This window comes from Tursiops truncatus, chromosome 16 (assembly GCF_011762595.2).
Source record: "Tursiops truncatus isolate mTurTru1 chromosome 16, mTurTru1.mat.Y, whole genome shotgun sequence".
NCBI lineage: Eukaryota > Metazoa > Chordata > Mammalia > Artiodactyla > Delphinidae > Tursiops > Tursiops truncatus.
In genome coordinates this window covers 18862764-18883752 of record NC_047049.1, presented here as the reverse complement: position 1 = coordinate 18883752, position 20989 = coordinate 18862764, and the positions used below count along the sequence as shown (strand labels likewise).

Sequence of the window (20989 nt, the reverse complement as noted above, 5' to 3'; positions counted from 1 at the left end):
ATAGAACCATCAACAGCTATGTGACCTACGCTAGATTGTAGAGTGCTAGGGCCAGCCTAGCCTCTATGCCTTCCCTCTTTGATGACCTTGGGCAAATTGCTTGACCTCTGTGAACCTCAGTTTCCAGATCAGTAAAGGACTATAACTTGTGTTCTTTGATTTTAAGCATTTTTTTTCATACATGGTCTCTCTGAGGCTCACAATCACTCTCCCCTATGAGGTGTGTAGGGTGGATAATAACAGTAATTAAAATAGTACAACAATAATAACAAGAATATATACCTTTAATTGAGTCCTGGGTCAAGTAATGTGCCAAGCACTTCAATACATTATCTACTGCGATCCTGGCGTCAGTACTGTCAGACAGGTATTATTATCTCAGTTTTACAGATGAGGAAACTGAGTCTCATAGAAGTTCAGTAACTTACCCAAGATCATAGTTACTGGAAGAGCCATGATTAAAACCTAGGACTGCTTTGGTTTTGCACTGTATTTGCATCTCTATATTGTGTTTTTATAATCTCTATTGTCCATGTGAAAAACAGAGAAATCAGGTAATTTGCTTACAGTCATCCAGTCAGTAAGCAGCAGAGATGGTATTCTAATAGAGCTTATCAAACTTCAGTGTGCGTACAAATCACTTATGGATCTCATTAAAATTTCTGAATCAGTAGGTCTGAGGCAGGGTGGTGATTCTGCATTTCTCACAAGCTCCCAGGAGATGCTGTTGTTTCTGGTCCTCAGAGCACACTTTGAGTGGCTAGAAAACATTTTTCCTGACCTTTAGTAAGGATTTTCTGCTTCCCAAGCAGTCACACTGCCTCTATGTGCAGGCATCTCAAGGCATGTTTCCACTGCATAGAAATATGTGCCTTGTGGTCCCTATGTTGACCTGAATCAGCTAGAACTTTAGCATAATGGCTAAAGTAAAAAAAGGAATGTTTTCACTCATGTAACTAAAAAGACCAGGAGTAGCCCTGGCTGCAGGCAGGGCTGCTTTCAGGGCCCAAATGCTCTCATGAGGACTTGGTTTCTCTCCACTCTGCTTTCGGTTCGCTTGGCTTTGTCATTGGGGTCTCCCTGCGGTGGCCCCTGACAGCCCCCGGCTCTCTCCTCTAGGCGGCGCGATGGCTTCAGTGATTCCAGCAGCACTGGCGCCTCAGCCTCCCATTTCCTTCACCAAGAGAAAGCTGGAGTTTTTCCTAGTAGCTCCCACAGAAGTCCTGAAAGTCATTCCAATCAGGCTAGCTTTGGACACATGCTCTTCCCTGAGCCAGTCTCTGTGGCCATGCTCTGACTGGCCAGGCCTGTGTCACCTGCTATGTCCTGGGAGCAGGCTGCAGAAGAGAGGATGGTTCCTGGGGAGGCAGACAGCGAAGCGCTGTATCCACATGTGTCACTGTATCCTCATGTGTCTCTGGGCCAAAGGGCTACCACATGGGGTCCCGCCAGGGCTTGCAGAGGTGGGGGACATTTTGATGGGTCTGTGTCCTGGAACTTTACCTTTTGCTCACCAGGCAAAGTGGAGGGAGAAGAAGGAGAGATTTTAAGGCATTTTCTCCTCTCCTCTCTTGAATATTTCCTCATGCCAGTAATCTTGTCTCACTCTTTGTGGCAGAGATTTTATTCCTCAGGGCGTTTGGGGCAGAAACTTTCACATAATAGGTGTCCAACAAATGTGTGAAATGAATGAGAAGGAGAAAATCTGAAGGAACAATAAAAAAGTGAGTGTTTTCCTGCCTGCAGACCTGCGTGACAAGATTGGTTATTCTATAGAGACTTCCCCAGAGTCACAGTGTCTTACCGGCAGAAGGGAACTTGGAATAGTTTAAATCTGTGTGTTCCAGTCACTCCATCAGAAAACTGTCAGGGGAGTTTTCAAGTCCTCTTGCCCAGATGTTCTCATTTAGTGGATTGGGGTGGGACTGAAGCTCCCAGGTGGTTTGGGGACAGCGGGCCTGGTTTCAGTGTCACTGGTAAGTTGCCAGCCCTCCTGGCCACAGAGATGGTCCCTGGCCCTGGGAAGCAGTCTTGTGAGTGGTCCATGATGCTCTTGGTTAGGAAGAATAAATCAGCAAATGATGATTGAGGGTCTTTTCCATATAACATGTGGTGCCGAGAGCTACAATGAATATGAGAATAGTCCTCACTTGGGGAAAGTTTGCCGTCTCACTTGTGATTATTTTCCCAATCACAGAACAGCCTCCTGGGGCCCCTGTCAGCCCAGCGCCCCCCGAAGTTCCTTCTGTTCAGGTCGCACGGCCCCGCTGAGGCAGGGAATGGGGTTATGGATCGCAGCCGTTAGTGGCACAGGGCCCCGCGTGGAATGAGCGCTCCACGATGACTGGCTGGAGCGATGGAGGGATGGGCTGACGAGAAAGGACATGACGATCTGCAAATACTATATGCTGGGGTTGGCGGAGATAAACTGGGGAGATAAACAATTCTCGTGATTTCAACCTGAGTGCGTACGTATGGAGCTCCTAGAAGTTCAGTGGCAAAAGGCAGTGTGACTTGCTTATGTAAAGAAGGGAGAGATTCCTGAGTAGGGCCTTGAAGGGTGAGGCAACTTAATGAAACAGAGAGGGGGTTTCTGGGCAGCAGTCGGGTGAGAAGAGATGTAGAGCCTGGAAAGCACACTCATGTCAGAAACAGTCAGGGCTGCTGGGACAGGATCTGGCTCTGACAAGTTCAGGGCTCATCTGGAAGGTTTCAGCATCTTCCTGGGACTCTGGAGACATGTAGAACAGCCGCGGAGGGGTCTGGAGGCACAAAACTCTCTGGCAGCTTCCTTTATGCTGGCCCAGCATCTGCCTCCCTCTGAGGGCACACTTTCCTGGGACTGTATGGGGCTTGGAAGCTCACCCTTGTCCTAAAGTAGCAAGATGTGTTGACCAAGAGCACTGTGGATGGTACCCTGGGGGCTTGTTGACAGTGGAAATGGATTCACCGTGGGTGGCGGGGGGGGGGGGTTCAATATACAATTCTGTCTACTTTTGTGTGTGTTTGAAATGTTCTGCAATAAAAAGGTTCCCCCAAACATCATCGCAGACCTACTCCGTTCTCTTCCGTTTCTACTCCCCTGCAGCGAGTACAGCTTTATTGTACCTGCCTCCTTTATACCTTTAACCACAGGATAACGAGGCCAGGCCTGAAGAGGAAGATGGGGAGGATTTTCTTAGAGTGAAAAGTTGATTCTGTTATTTGAAAATCTTTGGCCACTTCTGACTCCTTCTCAGATGGCAGCTGGCAGGGTGTTTGGGCCAGAGAGTGCCAACAATTTGGAATTATCACTTAAAAGAGAGACACTGACCTCTGGTCCTCAGAGGGGGGTCACAGTGCCTGTGACCGCCAGCCCCAGCGTATAGCATTTGCAGATCGTCATGTCCTTTCTCGTCAGCCCATCCCTCCATCTCTCCAGCCAGTCATCGTGGAGCGCTCATTCCCTGCCTCACTGGGGCCGTGTGACCTGAACAGAAGGAACTTCAGGGGGTGCTGGGCTGACAATGGCCCCAGGAGGCTGTTCTGTGGTTGGGAAAATAAGGGGCAAGGAAATAGTTAAGCCCAGAAGAGGCTCTTCTAGCCCCCAAAGAACTCTGGATGCATCTCTTTGACCCCCAGGGGACCACATTGGGCCACTAGAGGGTGTTTCCATCTGTGGTGCTTGACTGGCTGCTCTGCCCTCATCAGGCGGCACCCGGAGGGGAAGGGTCCGAGGGGTTGCTGTCTGTGGTGGTAGAGATGCAGAAGGCACCATGAGCTCCTAGAACACCTCTGGCTCTGACCCTGGCCTGACCTGCCCGTCCCTGCAGGTCTTAACCCCACCACCCATGCTACCCCTGGGTAACCGGCAGAACCTCAGCTGCTCCCTGACCAGGCCCCCTCCTCTCACCCCAGGCTCTCCTGGATCTGGACTGGAAGGAACAGTCACGAGGATATGAGATTCCAGAGAGCAGAAGAAAAGTGTTGGGGACTCTGGGGACTCTTTTTTGCCACAGAAAGTCCCTGATCCAACCCCCTCAGGGAATTTGTGTGCTCTGAAAAGTCGCCATGGTACATTGTACCCAGCTTGGGGGCACATTCTTTAGCCTTCGCCTGTTCCAGCTTGGCAGGATGAGGACAGATTTGGGACTTGGGATGTGGCCTCCCCGGTGCCAGGAGATCTTATCACACGTCCCTGCACTGGATCCTGATGGCTCCCTCCGGCTTTCCCAAGCTGGCCCGCATGGAGGCAGTGCTGCAGTGGGTCTCCTGCAGACCAGCCATCCCAGGCGGGCCTCTCCCATGATGGTGCAGTAGGCAACTTCCACCTTGTGGCCCAAGGTGGGGAGGCAGAAGGAAGACCCACTCAGTGGAATCACCTCCACGTGAACCTTCTTGTTCTACCCACAGGTGGTGACCAACAACGCTGGTGGGAGGACAGATGGTCTCGGGTGGGGTGGAAGGAAGCATCCTGGGCAGTAGCCTTCTTCTCCGCCCAGGCCCACAGCCCCAGCTCTTTTGTTGCTTGGCCTTCGGTCTCTGCTTCTGGTCCAGTTTAAGCAGCTCAGGTGCTAGTTGACAGTGCAGGGCTTGGGTGATCTCGTTACTTGTAGGTGACACTTCCATGTGCTTACAGAGGGTCAACCTTTATAGCTACAGTCAGATGAAAGGGACCATTTGCCAAAAGTGTGAGGCTCCTTTCGGGTGGGTATCCTGACCAGTGCTCAGTTCCTGGGCCTTTTCTTGAACGGGGATTGACTACCTTCTTGACCTCCTCCTTCTTCACAACCACAGGGCTAGCGGTCACTTCCTTCTCTTTGACGTTCTCTCCTCTTGCATTTCGAGTTGACAAGAGATCCCTCCCTGGCTTGAACATTTTACATCCTTTCCCTAAGTCCGAGCTCTGACTTCTCCCCTGAACCCACAGGCAGCTCCTCCTTTATTCTCTCCTGAACTGTTTTCCCAGCCCGAGCTTCAATCTTAACAATAACACAGATAAGCAGCTGTGCACTCAGAGGACTACAGAATTCTAGTCCCAGCTAATCACAGAGCTCAATTCATATCTCTGGTCCTGGGTTTCACACCTATAAAATGAGATATTTGATGGTACCTAACATTTGTGTAGCTCTAAGATTTCATGATCCTTTGTTAAGTACGTAGGAAAAAAAATTGAGGATAAAAAGAGCAGTTGATTAAGTTTCTTAATAAAATTCTTTGTCAAAAGTTGACATCACCAGGCTTCCCTGGTGGCGCAGTGGTCGAGGGTCCGCCTGCCGATGCAGGGGACGCGGGTTCGTGCCCCGGTCCGGGAGGATCCCACATGCCGCAGAGCGGCTGGGCCCATGAGCCATGGCCGCTGAGCCTGCGCGTCCGGAGCCTGTGCTCCACAACGGGAGAGGCCGCAACAGTGAGGGGCCCGCATACAGCAAAAAAAAAAAAAAAAAAAGTTGACATCATAGACTGAGGGTTTTTAGGTCTTTTTTAACCTCAGTATTACTGAGATATAATTCACATACCATAAATTCAGCCTGTTCCATACACTTTAATTGGATGAATTTTGTGTAGTCTTTTGGAAAATGCTTCCATCCTTCTGTGCTCATGAATTTCTTTTTTTAATCATTTATTTTTTATTGTTTTGTTAATGTTTGGCCAGTGTGGGTTTAGGAAAGGGCTTGGGTTGGGATTTGGGAGCTGGCGTGGTCCTGTCCTGGCACAGTCATCCCATAGTAACTTCTGGGAAGGGCAGAGCCTTTGGGTGCCTGGCCTCCTCAGCTGGGAAGCCTGGCTCACAGCCTGCGCTGCCCACCTTGCAGATTTACGTTGAGCACCAAATGACCCCTGTGGATCCCCGCACTGAAGTCAGGAGTTGCAGGAAGCATGGGGCATAGAAAGGACCTTGGAGTTAAAATGCCTGTTGTCAGGTCCTGATTTTCTAATGATCTCTGTGACCTTGAATGTGTTCCTTAACACAGCACAACCCCAGGAGTCACCGTAGAACACAATGTGGCTGGCGGCTGGAACTGTGCCAGGCAGAACTCTGCCTCAATGACCTCTCTGGGTCTCAGTTTCCTCAGGTGTAAAATGTGGAGGCTGCATGTTAGTGATCTTCAAGTCTCTTTCCAAGTTATAATGCCTTCCTCCCTCCCGCCCTCTTTCCCTTCCTTCCTTTCACATTTTAGATATTTGCTTTTATTTGGAAGGAGGTGGGAGGTGGGTATTAACAAATGCTGCTTTTTCCCAGCATGTGGGTGGTGAGCCTCAGGCTCCTTCCTTCCCAGCTCAAGGGATGCCACGTGCCCTGGACCACGCAGCCCCACCACCATTCAGCATTATGGTCATACTCTTCATCCTCTGGATTAAACTTTTTCTTCCCCTAAAAAGGCACTTTTCCCCCTTTGGTGGACAGGGCAATGAACCCAAGTCCTAGCTGCTTCCTTCTGGTGTTTGCAAGACCATCTCTGGTCTGATGGTGACCCCTCTGACTTTGCCTAGAAACCTGGGAAAGCCGTGGCTGCCATCATCCAGGACATCCATTCCCAGAGGGAGAGGGACATGTTCCGGGAAGCAGACAGGTGAGGCCCGGTCTCAGGTCTCAGGGCAGATTCTGCGTCATTGGAACATTCTCCCCTTTCTCTTTCTCAGGGGTATTTGAGTCACTCTGTGCTCTGCCCTTGCCTCTGCCCTGTCCATCAGCCTCTCTGGGCCCTATATTTCCATGTGCCTGATGGAACGCATCAGTCCAGTCCAGTGCTCAGGTTAAACCTCAGAAAAGTTCAAGATGCTAAGCTTCCCCTCAGCTGCGCCTCCTTTGTTGTCAAGGAGTATAGGAGGGGATCTGCTGATATACAGCTCTCAAGGGCAAATGTACACTCTGCTAAAACAGCCTGGAAGTGTGTCTGTGTGTTGTGTGTGTTGTGCATGTGTGTTTGGTGTGTGTTGTGGTTGTACTGTGTTTGTGGTGTGTTGTGTGTGTGTGTGTTTGGTGTGTGGTGTGTGGTTGTACTGTGTGTGTGTTGTGTTTGGTGTGTGTGTGTGTTTGTATTGTGTGTTGTGTGGTTGTATTGTGTATGTGGTGTGTTTGTGTGTGGTGTGTTCTGTGTGTGTTTAGTGTGTGTAGTGTGGCTGTATTGTGTGTGTGTTGTGTTTGGGGTGTGTGTGTTTGGTGTGTGTTGTGTGGTTGTATTGTGCGTGTGGTGTGTGTAGTGTGTTGTGTTTGGTGTGTGTGGTGTGTGGTTGTATTGTGTGGTGTGTGTGTTTGGTGTGTGTTGTGTTGTAGTGTGTGTGGTGTGTGTATGTGGTACATATGTGGGTGTATGTGTGTGGTGTGTATGTGTGGTGTGGGTGTATGTGTGGTGTGTGTGTCTTCTGTTTAGAGCCAGCCCTTGATTTTTCTTGAGCTGAATGTAGGTGTAGAAACATCCATGACCTGACCAGTCATTTACTCTGAACATCGAGTGCAGTCACATTTCCAACTCATTTCTCCCAGCTGAAGTTGTGACCCTGCCAAGCCCGGGCTACAAGTTCACCACTGTCACTGCCCTATGGAGACAGTCCCTGCAGAGGCCACTGTGGAAAAAGCAGGAGCGGCACCTGGCCGGCACATTCTGTGGCTCTTACCCAGGGCTGCCGCAGATGGCACCCTAACCTCGCTGCAGAGGGCCCGGCCCAGGCTGCTTCCCCAGTGGAGGTCAAGGCTGGTCCCAGTGAGCCACGTCTCTTGTCCCCTGGTCAGTGAGGACTGCGTGGTTTTCCTGTATTTGGGAACCAAATGAAAGTTGCCTGTCCTTTTAGAATGTCAGGTGGATGACTCAGTTGACCTGCTTAATAACAACCTGTGTGTGTGTGTGTGTGTGTGTGTGTGTGTGTGTGTGTGTATGTGTATCTTTTATGTAGCTGTTTCAAGTTTGGGATTTTTGTTCGTCTGTTTGTTTTTAATATTATAGTTGTTTGGGTTTTTAAAAGACTGTGAAGCCACACCGTGACCCTGCAGTTCTGTGGTAGAGTCGGGGTGCAGGTGACCAAGAGGTCTTGCTCTGAACCCTATACAGGCTGGGGTCTTTTTCTGTGTTTCTGTTTCTTCATCTGATACATGAGCAGGTCAGGGCTCTAAGGATTCTTCCAACCCCAAAATGCCTTCCTAGAAAAATGGAACCCAATAGGTGGCCTTTATTTCGGTAGAGGCCAGGTGGAGGGGCGGCTTCAGTCTCATAGTCAAGAGGTCGGCTGATTGAACCCCGGGGTTAGGCAGTCTTGCCTACCAGGCTGGACCAGGGCAACTCGGCGCACCCCGCCCCCGCCCACCAGGAGAGTCTCCTCCTCCCTGAGCGTAGCTCATTTCCAAGAGGAAGAGAGCTGGGGTGAGCCAGAACAGGCCAATTTTTCATCCCAGTTCCCAGGAGCAGAATGAGTAAAGGGGCAGAAAGCCCCCAGGACTGTGCTCAGGGAAAATCCCTCCCAGAAGCCTGGAGGGAGGAAAAGCTTGTTCCTGGACCTTTCTGTGCGCTCTGCGCAGTTGTGGTGAAGCGTGTTATGGCCAGGTGGGGTCACGCGCACAGTATGTCTGTTGCAGAGACGGGGTGTATCTGGGGATGGAGGCTGAGGAAGGTGCAGATTCTAAAACGGCTCCTTTGCTCCCTCACAGATACGGCCCAGAAAGGCCGAGATCTCGAAGTCCGGTGAGCCGGTCATTGTCCCCGAGGTCCCACACTCCGAGCTTCACCTCTTGCAGCTCTTCTCACAGCCCCCCAGGTCCCTCTCGGGCTGACTGGGGCAGCGGCCGAGACTCGTGGGAGCACTCGCCCTACGCCAGGAGGGAGGAAGAGCGAGGCCCGGTCCCCTGGAGGGAGAACGGGGAGGACAAGAGGGACAGGATGGACACGTGGGCGCATGACCGCAAACAGTACCCCCGGCAACTGGACAAGGCCGAGTTAGATGAACGGCTGGAAGGAGGGAGGGGCTACCGAGAAAGGCACCCGAGGTCTGGGTCCCCCAACCTGCTCCACTCCGCGTCGGGATACAAAAGCCGAGAAGACGGCTACTACCGCAAAGAGTCCAAGGGCAAATCGGACAAGTATCTGAAGCAGCAGCAGGATGTCCCTGGGAGGTCCAGGAGGAAAGATGAGGCCAGGCTGCGGGAAGGCAGACACGCCCCCCCTGACGGCTCGGGCAGGGAAGACGGGCTGGAACCGAAGGGCACCAAGTCGAAGCAGAGTGAGAAAACCAGAACCAAGAGACCTGATAGAGACCAAGACGGAGCTGATAGTAAAGAAAGCAAAATGGCAGAGAATGAGGTAATAATGTAATCCCCTCCGCCAGGTAAGGAGAGGCAGGTCCCACGGGAGAATACTATTAATAGAATGGTGATGAACGTTTATTGAGTGAATGAAAGATTTACTGAATGTTTACTCTGTACCAGGCACTGTGCTAAACACTTTATCTCAATTTAATCCTCACGGCAAGCCTATGAGGTAATACTAGTAATGATACTATCATTGCTATAGATGAGGAAACCGAGGCACAGAGAGTTTAAGTTAGTTGCCCAAGGACACACAGTCAGGAAATGGTGGAGCTGGAATGGTGATCTGGCTCCACAGCACCCTGCTGCCTTTACTAGAAATTAGGCGGCGACGTGATGCAAAGTCCTTCTATTTTGTCTGTTTGTCTAGAGTGGCACGGCCCTGAGGTGTTTGTACCCACAGACCGTGCCGGGGGAGATTAGACCTTTGGTTCGCTCCATCCTCTCTCCTGCCGAAAACGTCTACCAGTGTTGGAGCTTTGATGAGAGGTGGTAAAGGAGAAGCAGCCACCACCCATTCAGTGATACTGGGCACCCAGGGCTTGATGTGTTTCTCTAGACCCAGTCCACAGTGTTTTCCTTCCACTGGAATAAAAATGCTCAGTAGCTGGCTGGCACCTTTCATCCAAGTGCTTCAGCCAGGGCTCACAACGTGCTGCACGCCTTCAGTTCACACAGGGGGTCACAAGGAGGACTCTGGGTACCAGGTTTATACCCTAGTTTGGCTTGCGCTTCTTTCTTGCCAGAGCCGCCTGCATTTAAGTAGGAGTGGGATGGTGGAGGTGGGCGAGGAGGTGGGGGTGGCCTGCATAAAGAATCCACTTAAAAAATCCTACATGCGGGCTTCCCTGGTGGCGCAGTGGTTGAGAGTCTGCCTGCCGATGCAGGGGACACGGGTTCGTGCCCCGGTCCGGGAAGATCCCACATGCCGTGGAGCGGCTGGGCCCGTGAGCTGTGCGTCTGGAGCCTGTGCGGCGTAACGGGAGAGGCCACAACAGTGAGAGGCCCGCGTACTGCAAAAAGAAAAAAAAAAATCCTACGTGCATATCTTCTAGTCTGACCCAGGAGCTGTTGACAATGACTAAGTCCGAATAAGCATCCCAGGCCTCAACTCCATGAACACTGAAGGGCCGTGCTTTGGCCACGACTTTATTCCTACATGCATTGCCGGGGGGTGTGCTAGGCACAGGGGTTCAAAGATGAGTAGGAAGTAGTCATGTTATGGCAGAGATTAAGTTCTAGTGGTGGAAGCTAACCTACAAAAATAATTTACATACAGTGGGGCCCCTGCTGGAGTCAAGTGGACAGTCAGCTCTGCACAGGAGAGAAGGAGAGCTGCACAGAGGAGGTGGCATTTGAGCTGGACATCGAAAGTGGGGAAAAAGGCAGTATGGGAAGCAGCAAGGGCAAAAGTGAGAAAGGAAGACTTTTTTTATTGCTGATTTATAATATATTAGTTTCAGGTTTACAACGTAGTGATTTGCTATTTTATAGATTACACTTCATTTAAAGTTATTATAAAATATTGGCTGTATTCCCTGTGCTTTACAATATATCCTTGTTGCTTACTTATTTTATACATAGCAGTTTATACGCCTTAATCCCCTACCCCTATCTTGACCCTCCCACCTTCCCAGTCCCTACTGGTAACTACTCTTTTGTTCTCTGTATCTGTGAGTTCTTTTCTGTTTTGTTATATTCATTCATTTTATTTTTTAGATTCCACATATAAGTGATAACATACAGTACTTGTCTTTCTCTGTCTGACTTATTTCACTAAACATAATTCTCCCCGGGTCTATCTATGTTGTTGCAAATGGCGTTATTTCATTCTTTTTTACGGCCGAGTAATACTCCAGGTTCTTCATAACAGGGAAGACTGTTTTGAAGAACCTGGAGATACTCAACGTGGCTGTACCTTTAGGGCATATTAAAGGGTAATGTTTTTAAGAAGTAAAATCATGGCTCTCATACAAACATAAAATGAATACATGTCAAAGGTATTGTTTAACTCATTAATTAATGAGGGAACCAGTAAGATGTGAAAGGCTGTTCAGAGGAGAATCCAAAGAGCAGGCATATAGAGGCACTCAGTAATGCTGAGGTGAATTTGCTAATAGATGTGAAACTGGCCTCTTCTGTGGGAATCAGTGGCATCTCCAGCAGATAAAGTTCCTTCGCATCTCTATGAACAAGAATCATTTGTACTATTATCACATTTCTGCAGTTTACAAAGTTGTGAAATAGCTCAGTTCAAGCTAATGAAAGGTGCAGACTCCGATAGAATCAAGTACCCTGGAAGGGTGCTAGACAAATGCCCAGCCTTCCATTGGAAGGACTCCCAGCAATCTTTTTTGCCCATCTCAAAGTCTGCCACAACTTCCCCTGGCAGAGCAGGGGAAGCACAGGAGATGAGATTAGGGAAGTGGGTGGGGTGGGCCCATGAAGGACCTCTTGTTTGTACTTGAACTGGATCCAGAGAAGCTGTGAACTAGTGGATGTTTTTAAGAAGAGTGTCTATGCTCGGAGGTGTCCAAGGGGCTGGTGATGGGTCAGTACCTTGAGAAAAGAAGGAAAGAGAGTGAGAGTTAGCAGGGCCTCAAGGCCTCATACACATACCACCAGTCTGGAACCCTCTGTCCCCCATGGCAAAGGGGCGGAGCTGCCCCTTTGCCCTCCTACCCACGCTTCTGAGACTCTTTGGTAACTTCTCCTGTTGTACCCACCCTACTTTCACTGGTTTGCACAACATTGCTCATTCATGGTGACGCATGCTGTGACCATCCCAAGAGCCCCTGATGCAAAAAAAGCTTCCCAGAAAGGCCCCGTGGGTTTCCCCACAATTCTGTCCTTCTAGTAGGTTCCACCTCTAATAGCCCTAGAGTGGGGTCAGTAGGGACTTGTTGGGGTCCCCAGCAGATTGTTTCTGTGGGTTTGGAGCCAGGCAGCCAATACCATTTGATGGAATAACAGCAGAACAAAGAGTTTTCCTCACTGATCTCAAACTTCTCATCACAATCTTGAAAACAACCTAGAACCCACAGGGTTGCTCCAGGAGTCCGAGAACAGGCAGTGACTAAACTTGGGGAATGAAGGCAGCAGGGCTGCGGACAGGGTCCCTGCCTTTCTTATGATATACCAGGCACCTCCCACCACAGGGCCTTTGCACATGTTCCCCTGCCTGGGAGCTCCTCCCCCACCAAAGTCCATGTGGCTCCCTACTCACTGTCGCAGTCTCCAACGTTTATTCTTGGCCACCACATAAAATCACAACATCCCAACCCACTTCTTTTCCTTCCCTGCTTTCTTTTTCTCGGTGGCATCTGTCTCCTTCTGACCTATCCCCTAATGTCTTTATTTATTTTATTTAGAGTCTGCTCTCCCTCCCAACCCTCCCCTACCCCCATCCCCCATGTAACCTCCATGAGGGCAGGAATTTTTGTCTGCTGTGCTCACTGCCCTGCCCCCAGCTCCTAGATTAGGGTTTGGCCCAGAGTGGGCATTCAATAAGTATTTGTTGAAGGAATGAATGACTGAACCCAGACTCTGGAGGTAGAGGCCTGGCATCTGAGAACCAAGTCACACCCTGTTCTTCTCAGCCTCAGTTTTCTTGTTTGTGAAATGGGTGTGATCACAAGGCTGCTGTAGGACTTTAACAAGCTTGTGCTCACGGGAAACCCTGGGAGCTTCTGGAGAGAGTGCCCAGTGCTGGGGAAGCCAGTGTGTGCGCTGCTCAGTGTTTCTGGGTGGCCACAGCCAGACATGAGGCCCAGCCCTGACCATGAGACCAGAGGTAAAAGAAAGAAGTCAAGTCACTGAATAGGGAGACTTGGAAAGAAGCGCTCCCCCACTTTCCTGGAAGGGGCATCAGGGTTTACAGAACCAGGTGCCTAGAGAAGGGAAGCCAGGCAGCATGATTGAAGCCAAGGTGGAGAGCTGGGACCGTGGTGGACCAAGCAGGAGGTACCTGTCTGCTGGGGCAGCCACTGATCAGCTCCATTCTGTGGCTGCCATTCAGGCACAGCTGCCCTGTGTTGTCAGATTTCCCATTTCTTAGAGCAAGACCAAAGTCCACATGCAGGTATCTGTATGAAATTTCCCACGTTTTAGAAACTGTATAGAACAAAACATGTCTGTGGGCCAGATGGAGCCCCAGGTGTCCCCAGAATGCAGCCCCCAGTATAAACAATCCCTAGGAGACAGAAATAGCAAACCCACGTATGTTCAGTTCAAAGCCCAGACAGAGACCCAAGCATGCTGGGAGGCAGGTGTGTACTTGTTATTCACTCCACCCTCTCCTACCTGTCTCCATTCTTGTACTGACCAGTGTTCGTGGAGCACCTAGCACTGGGGCTGCAGTTGTGAGCCAAAGCTAAAATGACTCTTGATCTCATGGAGCTCATGGTCTAATGAAAAGCATGCTAATCAAATAATTCCTTAAATGAGTACACGAGTGTGAGTGTGAAGTGCTAAGGAGATGGAGGATACAGTGCTCTTAGTGCCGGTAAGCAGGGGTCCCCTAACCTCTGGTTAGGAACCCGGCTGCACAGCAGGAGGTGAGTGGCGGGCAGGCGAGCAAAGCTTCACCTGCGGCTCCGTCACTGGCGTTACCGCCTGAGCCATCCCCCGCCCCCCCCCCCCATCCCTCCCCGTCCATGGAAAAACTGTCTTCCACGAAACCAGTCCCTGGTGCCAAAAAGGTTGGGGACCACTGCCTGTAACGAATCAGAGGCTCTCCTTGGTTAGGATGTGCGGCTGCTGGGATTGAAAGGAAAGGTGGGTATTTACTGGGTGAAGCAAAGGGGAAGAGAACGAAATGTTCAAGCAAGAAGGTGCAGTGAGGATATGATAGATTTTGCATTTTGGAGTCATCATTCCTCATCGCCTCGGGGAGAATACACTTGGGAGGGGGCTACAGAGCAGAAGTGGAAGACCACCTAGGAGGTGGTTTAGCAGTAACCCCGGCCCTGTGGTGGCAGCCCTGCTTGCAGCAGTTGGGACCTAACACATTGCTCCCTGAGCTGCTTGGTGGCGGGATGGGATGAGTGCCTTGGTTGCATTTGTCTGTTCCCTGTAAGCTGCTGTCACCTGGAAATGCTCCCAGGGCCAGGGGTGCGCTGAAAGGCACTGCTCTATCTCCTTTGCCTGCAGGGAGGGAGAGCAGGTCCGCCTGGCGGGGGGGCTTTTGGCGGCCAGGCTGTCCCTGCCTCTCCCAGCTTGAACTGGAGGGAGTCTCTTTACTGTGTTGACCTGGGCGTGTGCTGCCGGAAGTGCCTGGGAAGGGTAAGGGCTATTTATTTTGACAAGGGAGGGCCATGGATAATTTATTCAGGAAGACAAAAATAAAGAAAAGGGGTCCCCTGTTGGTAGAAGCTCTGGATTCTGAGGGCTAAAAAGACATTTGGAGCTGCTTTGAGCTCAGGTCGGCTCAGAAGGCTGGAGCAGAGCTTCCGCTCTGAACACCGGAAAGAGCAAAGACTCGAGGATTTAAACCGTCTTCTCCTGTCCCATAACAACTGGTTAAACCCGTCAGCCCTGAGCTCCTGCCCCGGCTGCCTCCTTGTCGGCAAAGACGGGTGTGTCTTCTCTTAAGAAATCAGAGCGAGAGTGGTTTACTTTGAGCCAACCTCGGCCAAAATTGTCGAGCAAATGCAACTTCCTCCCAAGAATGCCCAGGAACAGTGACTGATTTGGTGGCCAGAGTTTGTCGTGGGAGAACGTCCTCCTCAACCTTCTGAAATGGGAATTGGCAAACTTTTTCTACAAAACACCAGAGAGTAACTATTTTAGGCATATGGGCCACGAGGCAAAATTGAGGATATTATGTAGCTAATATGATATAAGCATTTAACATACAGCCATTTAGAGACATGAGAAGCATTGTTAATTCGCAGACTGTACAAAAAAGAGGAGCTGAATCAGATTTGGCTTGAGGACTATAGTTGGCTGACCCCTGTTTTCAAGGCTGGTCAGAGACCCTAATTCTCAAAGCAAACATCTGCTTTCAGTTGTTCAATTTCCCAGACATGAGTACTAGTGTGAGGGACTTAATCTGAGGGAGGGAATAGGAGGAAGGAAGACGGGGTGGGATTGCTAGTTGGGGCTATAGCTCTACGACAGAGATAAGGCAAAAGAGAGGTGAGAGGGGCCCTGATTGGGTGACAACACCCTTCCTACCCATAAGTGGCCTGGAGGTGATTTTTTTTATGGCTAAGACTGATCTGTTGGTGAGGTGTCACCATGATGGTTGTGAACCCCAGGGTCGGTTCCCCCTTGTCCCCTTTACTCACCCTCACTGTCTACAGATTATACAGCTGCAAAAAGTACCCAGTTTGCCAGGGACGTCTGCCTCCCTAAAGCTGTGAAGACATTTCTGTGCCTCCGTTTGTGTGACCTTGAACAAGTTACTTAACCTCTCTGAGCCTCAGTTTCCCCATCTATATAATGAAGATGATAATAGCACCTGCCTCTGAGGGGTTCTGTGAGGATAAAGGAAGTGATGTGTGTGAAACACATCCGACAGCATTAGCTGTGCTCAATAGTGTTGCTTTCCTCTTGGCGTGCCCTCTGCCACTTCTCACTGTTGACTTGATTTGTTCTGCTCTTCCTCTGGTAAGGCTGAAAAAGAGGAACAGGACAGCATGGAAGAGAGCCCCCTGCATCTGGGCAGGCAGGAGAAAGAAACAGAGTCCTCTGATGCAGCGAACACAAAGGCGAGGAAGGTAAAGTTTGTCCCAGATGCTGGCAGTGTAGCCGCATCAACACAACAGCCACTGGGCTCCAAGTCACAGGCATCCCCATCCTGCCGGGTGATGACCTGCTTGCTGCATGGGATGTGCCTGAGACCCCACCAGCGGGTCTGTGAATGAAGCCAGCACTTCTTGGAGGAATGGCTTTGCCTGGGATCCTTGCCCAGTCTTTATTGAGGAAATCTTTACCACATGCCTGGGCTCTGCCTCAGTCTTCAGTAACTTGGCTGCGCTTATAAGAGAAAACATGTGCCCAAAAAAGACTCAGCCTTCAGAGCCAGGCTCCCAAAATAGGCAGCTGCCTTGGGAGGGGCTGGAGGAGGAAGGGGGCTTTGGGTACTCAAGCTGGGGTCCTGAACCTCAGCAGGCCCTGACCCTGGGATTAACAAAACATCTACCGTGCTTGTAAAGATTATTTTACTTAATTAAAATGAAAAACCCAGTTACAGGGCTGGGGCTGCCACAGCAAAAAGAAGTGTCCTTGGAACGTGGCCAGCTTCGTGCCTTTCCGGCCAGGAGAGGCAGAGAGATGAGTATCGCTGGCAGGGAAACTGATCTCCTAAAGCTGGCTGCTGGGTCCATGGGCTGCTGGGGAAGCAAGGGGAAAGTTTCAGGAGGGGCCAAGTTTGACCCATGGCTACGGAGGGTTGCACCCTTGCTGGGAGAGGTTGTTTGGGAGAATTTTGTAGGGACTTTGCTGCACTTAACATTTAGTGATGCCCTACTTGCAAGGAAATAGCTCCAGAAAGTTGATGTGTGTAGCACTTACAACTCAATCATTCATTTGTTCAAAAACTATTTATTTTTCAGAATTAAAAAAATAAAATTTCCAGAAATTGATCAGAAAAAGATGAGCAGAGATTGATATCTATTAATAGGAAGCAGGCTAAGTAACTTTCATTGGAATCCTACATGGGCATTAACAGTTAAGGTGTAGATGTAGATCCGATGATATAGAAACACCTCTAAGCCACATTCCTGAATAAAAATGTGTTGCCCACAACTAAAAAAACACCTAAACAAAACAAAAGAAAAAAACTATTTATTGAGCACCTACTATATACCAGGAGTGGAAATTCTTTGTCCACTTGGTGGGTTAAACATTAAGGGCTTATTCCAACTCCTGTGCTGTTCGGAGCCTCATCCTAGGGATAAATCAATGATGAGAGACTTCTCATCGCTCATCACAGTGATTTACAGCTGCTAGTTACCCAGTAAATGTTCCCAGGTAGGAGTAAGATTGCTCAGCATCTTTCTGGTTTGAGGGGTCCTGTGGTCAAGGTTTGCACCCTCTTCTGGTTAAATACCAAGACCCATTCCTCAGCCACCCTCTGACTTCCATTCCTCATTTGTATTCAGGAGCAAGATTCAGAAAGTGGAAGTGAGGCAGAGGGGGAGAGCTGGTGCCCCACGAACATGGAGGAGCTGGTTACAGTGGACGAGGTGGGGGAGGAAGAAGATTTTATCATGGAACCGGACATCCCAGAACTGGAGGAAACTGTGCCCATCGAACAGAAGGACACAATCTGTCCAGAGATATGTCCCTGTGTGACAACCACCTTAGACCTGGACTTAACCAAAGAGTTCACCAAGGAGGGAGTCAAGACCGTAGGTAAGGAGGCTGCGGAAATCAGCCTCGAGTCGCCCAAAGAACTGCCGTCTGCTTCCGTGAGCTGCCCCAGTGACGTGGACGTGGAAACGCCTGGCCTAAATCTGGATGTTGAGCGGAAGCCAGCTGAATGCGAGACGGGCCTCGCACTGGAGGGCTCAGATTGCTACGAGATGCAGGCAAAGGGAGCAGAGAGCTCAGATGTTCGTCTGGCCCCTACACTCCAGCAAATGTCTTCCCCCAGGCCAGCAGAGGAGAGGGCCTGGCAGCCTGGCCCCTTTCTTGATGACTGTAAGGCCAGGGGGACCCTGGAAGATGGGGCTGGTGAAGGCAGCCCCTTGGAGGAGAAAGCCAGCCCCCTCACCGAAACAGACCTCCAAAGCCAGGCTTGCCACGGAGTGTCGACCCAGGGTAACTACCTCCTTTTTCTCCTGTGCGGTTGGGTTGATCGGACCACTGCTTCCCTAGAGCAGCGTAGAGGCGTGTGCAGGCTGGAACGAACAGAAGTAAGGTTTCAGCCAGCCTGAAAGCTGGTGCAGAAGGCAAGCTTAACAGCCTGGCTAAATTGTTAGAGCTTTTAGGCAATTGGTGTAAAGGAAGTCGGATGGGTGGCCACACGTTTCTGAGAAGCAAGCTCAGATAGGACGGACTTCTCTGAATTTACGGGATCCCAGATGGACTGTGCCAACTAAATTAGCAAATGTTTGGAGTTATCAAAGGAGCTTTGGTTCCTAAGGATCGGCAAGCAGCCTCTCTTGCCTGCACCACCGAGGACCACCCAGGCCGTTGTTTCTGTGAGGCCTGAGTGAGGGGGCGGGAGCGTGGGAGGCCGAGAAAGGAACGGGCAGAGGGAAGAATGAGGGGTTCACGAAGGGGCATGGCCGGTTCCCATTCTCACCACCTCAGACCCACTTTTCTCCAGCGTCTGACAGTGAAGCAAGACTTGTCCCGGGAGCTCCTCCACCTCCAGTGGAGGTGATGTGTGTCTGTGCCTGGCACTGTGACATCATGAAAGACAGAGTTTAAAATAGGCTAAGCCCTGTCTTCTGTGCCAAGTGGAAACTAAACATCCATCAAGGGCTGTGGGGGAGGGGAGAGTAGTCCTCAATTTTCTCTCAATGAAAATAGCTAGAAATTCATTTTGCAGAAAGCCTGCAGCATTCCAGAGTTTGAAGTCAGGGGGATAAGAGTCGAGGGCAGAAAATATAGAGGAAAGGCTTAAAAATAAACATGTCAACCCAGTGCTCTGTGGTTGGCACGAGCTGGTAGGCGGGCTTGGACTTCCCTCCATGTCAAGCTGACCTGAGCTATTTTTCACCTGTGTGGATCTGAGTCTCCATGGAAACGCTGCTGTGAGCCGCCTTGTTGCTAGAGAAACACTGAGGCCTGGGCTGTGTCTACAGAAGGCAAGAATAAAGGAGCGAAGTGTTGTTCACCTTGCTCTGATTGAACCCCTTGTATTTTGCGGTATAGGTCTCGACATGCACTGGTGTTAATGGCTTATTAGCTTAGCCAGTGTTTGGAGTTCATATTTAATAACACTGCTCGACAGGCTTGGGGTGGGAATGGCATTGCCTTTTCTGCCCGCCTCAGTGCTTCTGTGGACATCAGCACAATTTTTGCACTTCGATAATTCTTCTGCCTGCAGAGATGGAGTTGTTACTGAACCGGGGACACGGGGATAGATCATCCCAACCGAAGGCAGCAGCAGCCCATCCCCCCACAGACCTGATGCTGCTGCTTGCCAAGTTTTCTTGCGTGTGGCATTCTTTTGGCAGCGGAAAAAGCTCTTTGTTATAGCACTTTGGTTCTAATTAGCAGCCCTGGCCTAGTCTCACGTTATTAAGCAGCACAAGGGACTGTTTCCCATCACACAGCGCAAGGAGTACAATTGCAGGGATTCTTTGAGGCATGTTGTGTTTCATTACCGCTTTGCCCTGGCTCATGTTTTGCAGATAACTCCAGGTACATGGAAATGAAATCTCTGGACGTGAGGTCACTGGAATACGCTGAAGTGGAGCTGAAACAGCCCCTTTCTTTGCCTTCCTGGGAACCTGAGGATGTGTTCAGTGAACTTAGCATTCCTCTAGGTGGGTGAAATACACAGTCCTTCCTGAGAATTTGGCTCCAGGAAAGGATAGTCCTGTAATAACATCTAAGAGCTTGAGAGGGCTTTTTGTCATTTTGTTGTCTTTCGTGTCTGATGCAATTACCTAGATGTGCGTGCTGCCTTAAAGTTTCTTGAAATTTCAGTCTCCCACAGTAGACCAGATACCTCATGGGGCCAGACGGCACTGCCCTGGGAGCCAGAGCAGAGCCTTGTTTTCCCTGTCAGGAAATGCTTTATTCCTGATCATACAGCCCTTATTCAGCCAGGGAAGCAGAGAGGCCAGCAGCTGCCGTAAGGCCAATAGCTGACTCACTTCGTTATACAGCAGAAACCAACACAACATTGTAAAGCAATTATACTCCAATAAAGATGTTAAAAAAAAAAGAAACGCACCTCTTCTGCTAAGGTCTTCCCTGCCCTCCTGGCCCCAGCCCTTCTCAAAACAACACTGCATTGTTTTCTCTTTGAGAGACCAGCTTCTCTGAGCCATAGATGCTGAATAGACTGCGTCTTGGGCAGACCCTATATAGTTGATAGAAGAGCACTGAAAAGAGACGTGGGCCCCTGTCCTTCCCATGCTGGGTAACTGCATGTCCTCAAACGAGTCATACCCAGGAATGTTTTGGGTTTTTTTTTTTTCCAGTCACTGCAAGTCCTTTATTAACAAGTCAATTAGCCCCCGAGGGGCTAGTCAACATGGAGGCACACCCTTTCCATCAAGTTTCCTTTTTTCCTTTTCATCTGCTTTTTAAAATTTCGTTCTGTTTCCAGTCCTCCAAGTACGCCATTTAGTCAGATTCGAAGAGCAAACTTTCTTTTTTTTTAAAGGATGAGTTTGCTGCATAGCGTCCAGTATGCTCCAGGACAAAAACTAAAAAAAGCAAATACACACTGACCTTAGAATGAACTAAGATGATTGCCAGAAGGCCCTGGGTTTTTTTAATGTTGGAAAATAGTTGCAAAGGCTGCCTTTCAGGAAAAAGGTGCCAGACAGTTCATTTATGCACTCACTTAGTCAGCAGCCCCTCCTGGATAACGTGGCACTCCATGAGACACTCAGGGGGAACTGAAAAATGGAACACAAGTCTCTTGGCATCTAGGAACTTAGAAATCTGTATGACACACACAGGCAAAAATTAAGAATAAATTCTGCTACCTTATAATTCATGTTTTATTTTATTTTTTATTATAAAAAGTGTGAAAGATTATTATAACCAATTTAAAAAACCATATGAAGTAAATAT

At 49.7% G+C, this 20989-nt stretch overlaps 1 protein-coding gene and 1 long non-coding RNA gene across 2 annotated transcripts in view; one reads left to right on the top strand and one right to left on the bottom strand.

The window, feature by feature from the left end:
* Positions 1 to 20989, top strand: part of RBM20 (RNA binding motif protein 20) — a 216860-nt gene that overhangs the window by 180237 nt on the left and 15634 nt on the right. Inside the window, exons 8-12 of the mRNA XM_073793974.1 lie at positions 6475 to 6554; positions 8624 to 9272; positions 15895 to 15999; positions 17386 to 18046; positions 19591 to 19725. Coding sequence (XP_073650075.1) covers positions 6475 to 6554; positions 8624 to 9272; positions 15895 to 15999; positions 17386 to 18046; positions 19591 to 19725 — 1630 coding nt within the window. The remainder of the gene's footprint in view (positions 1 to 6474; positions 6555 to 8623; positions 9273 to 15894; positions 16000 to 17385; positions 18047 to 19590; positions 19726 to 20989) is intronic.
* On the bottom strand, positions 16586 to 18558 carry LOC141276796 (uncharacterized). The gene is made up of 3 exons (XR_012326907.1): positions 18537 to 18558; positions 18010 to 18126; positions 16586 to 16614 (listed from the first exon to the last, which is right to left on the bottom strand). It is a non-coding gene; the product is annotated as an uncharacterized lncRNA (long non-coding RNA).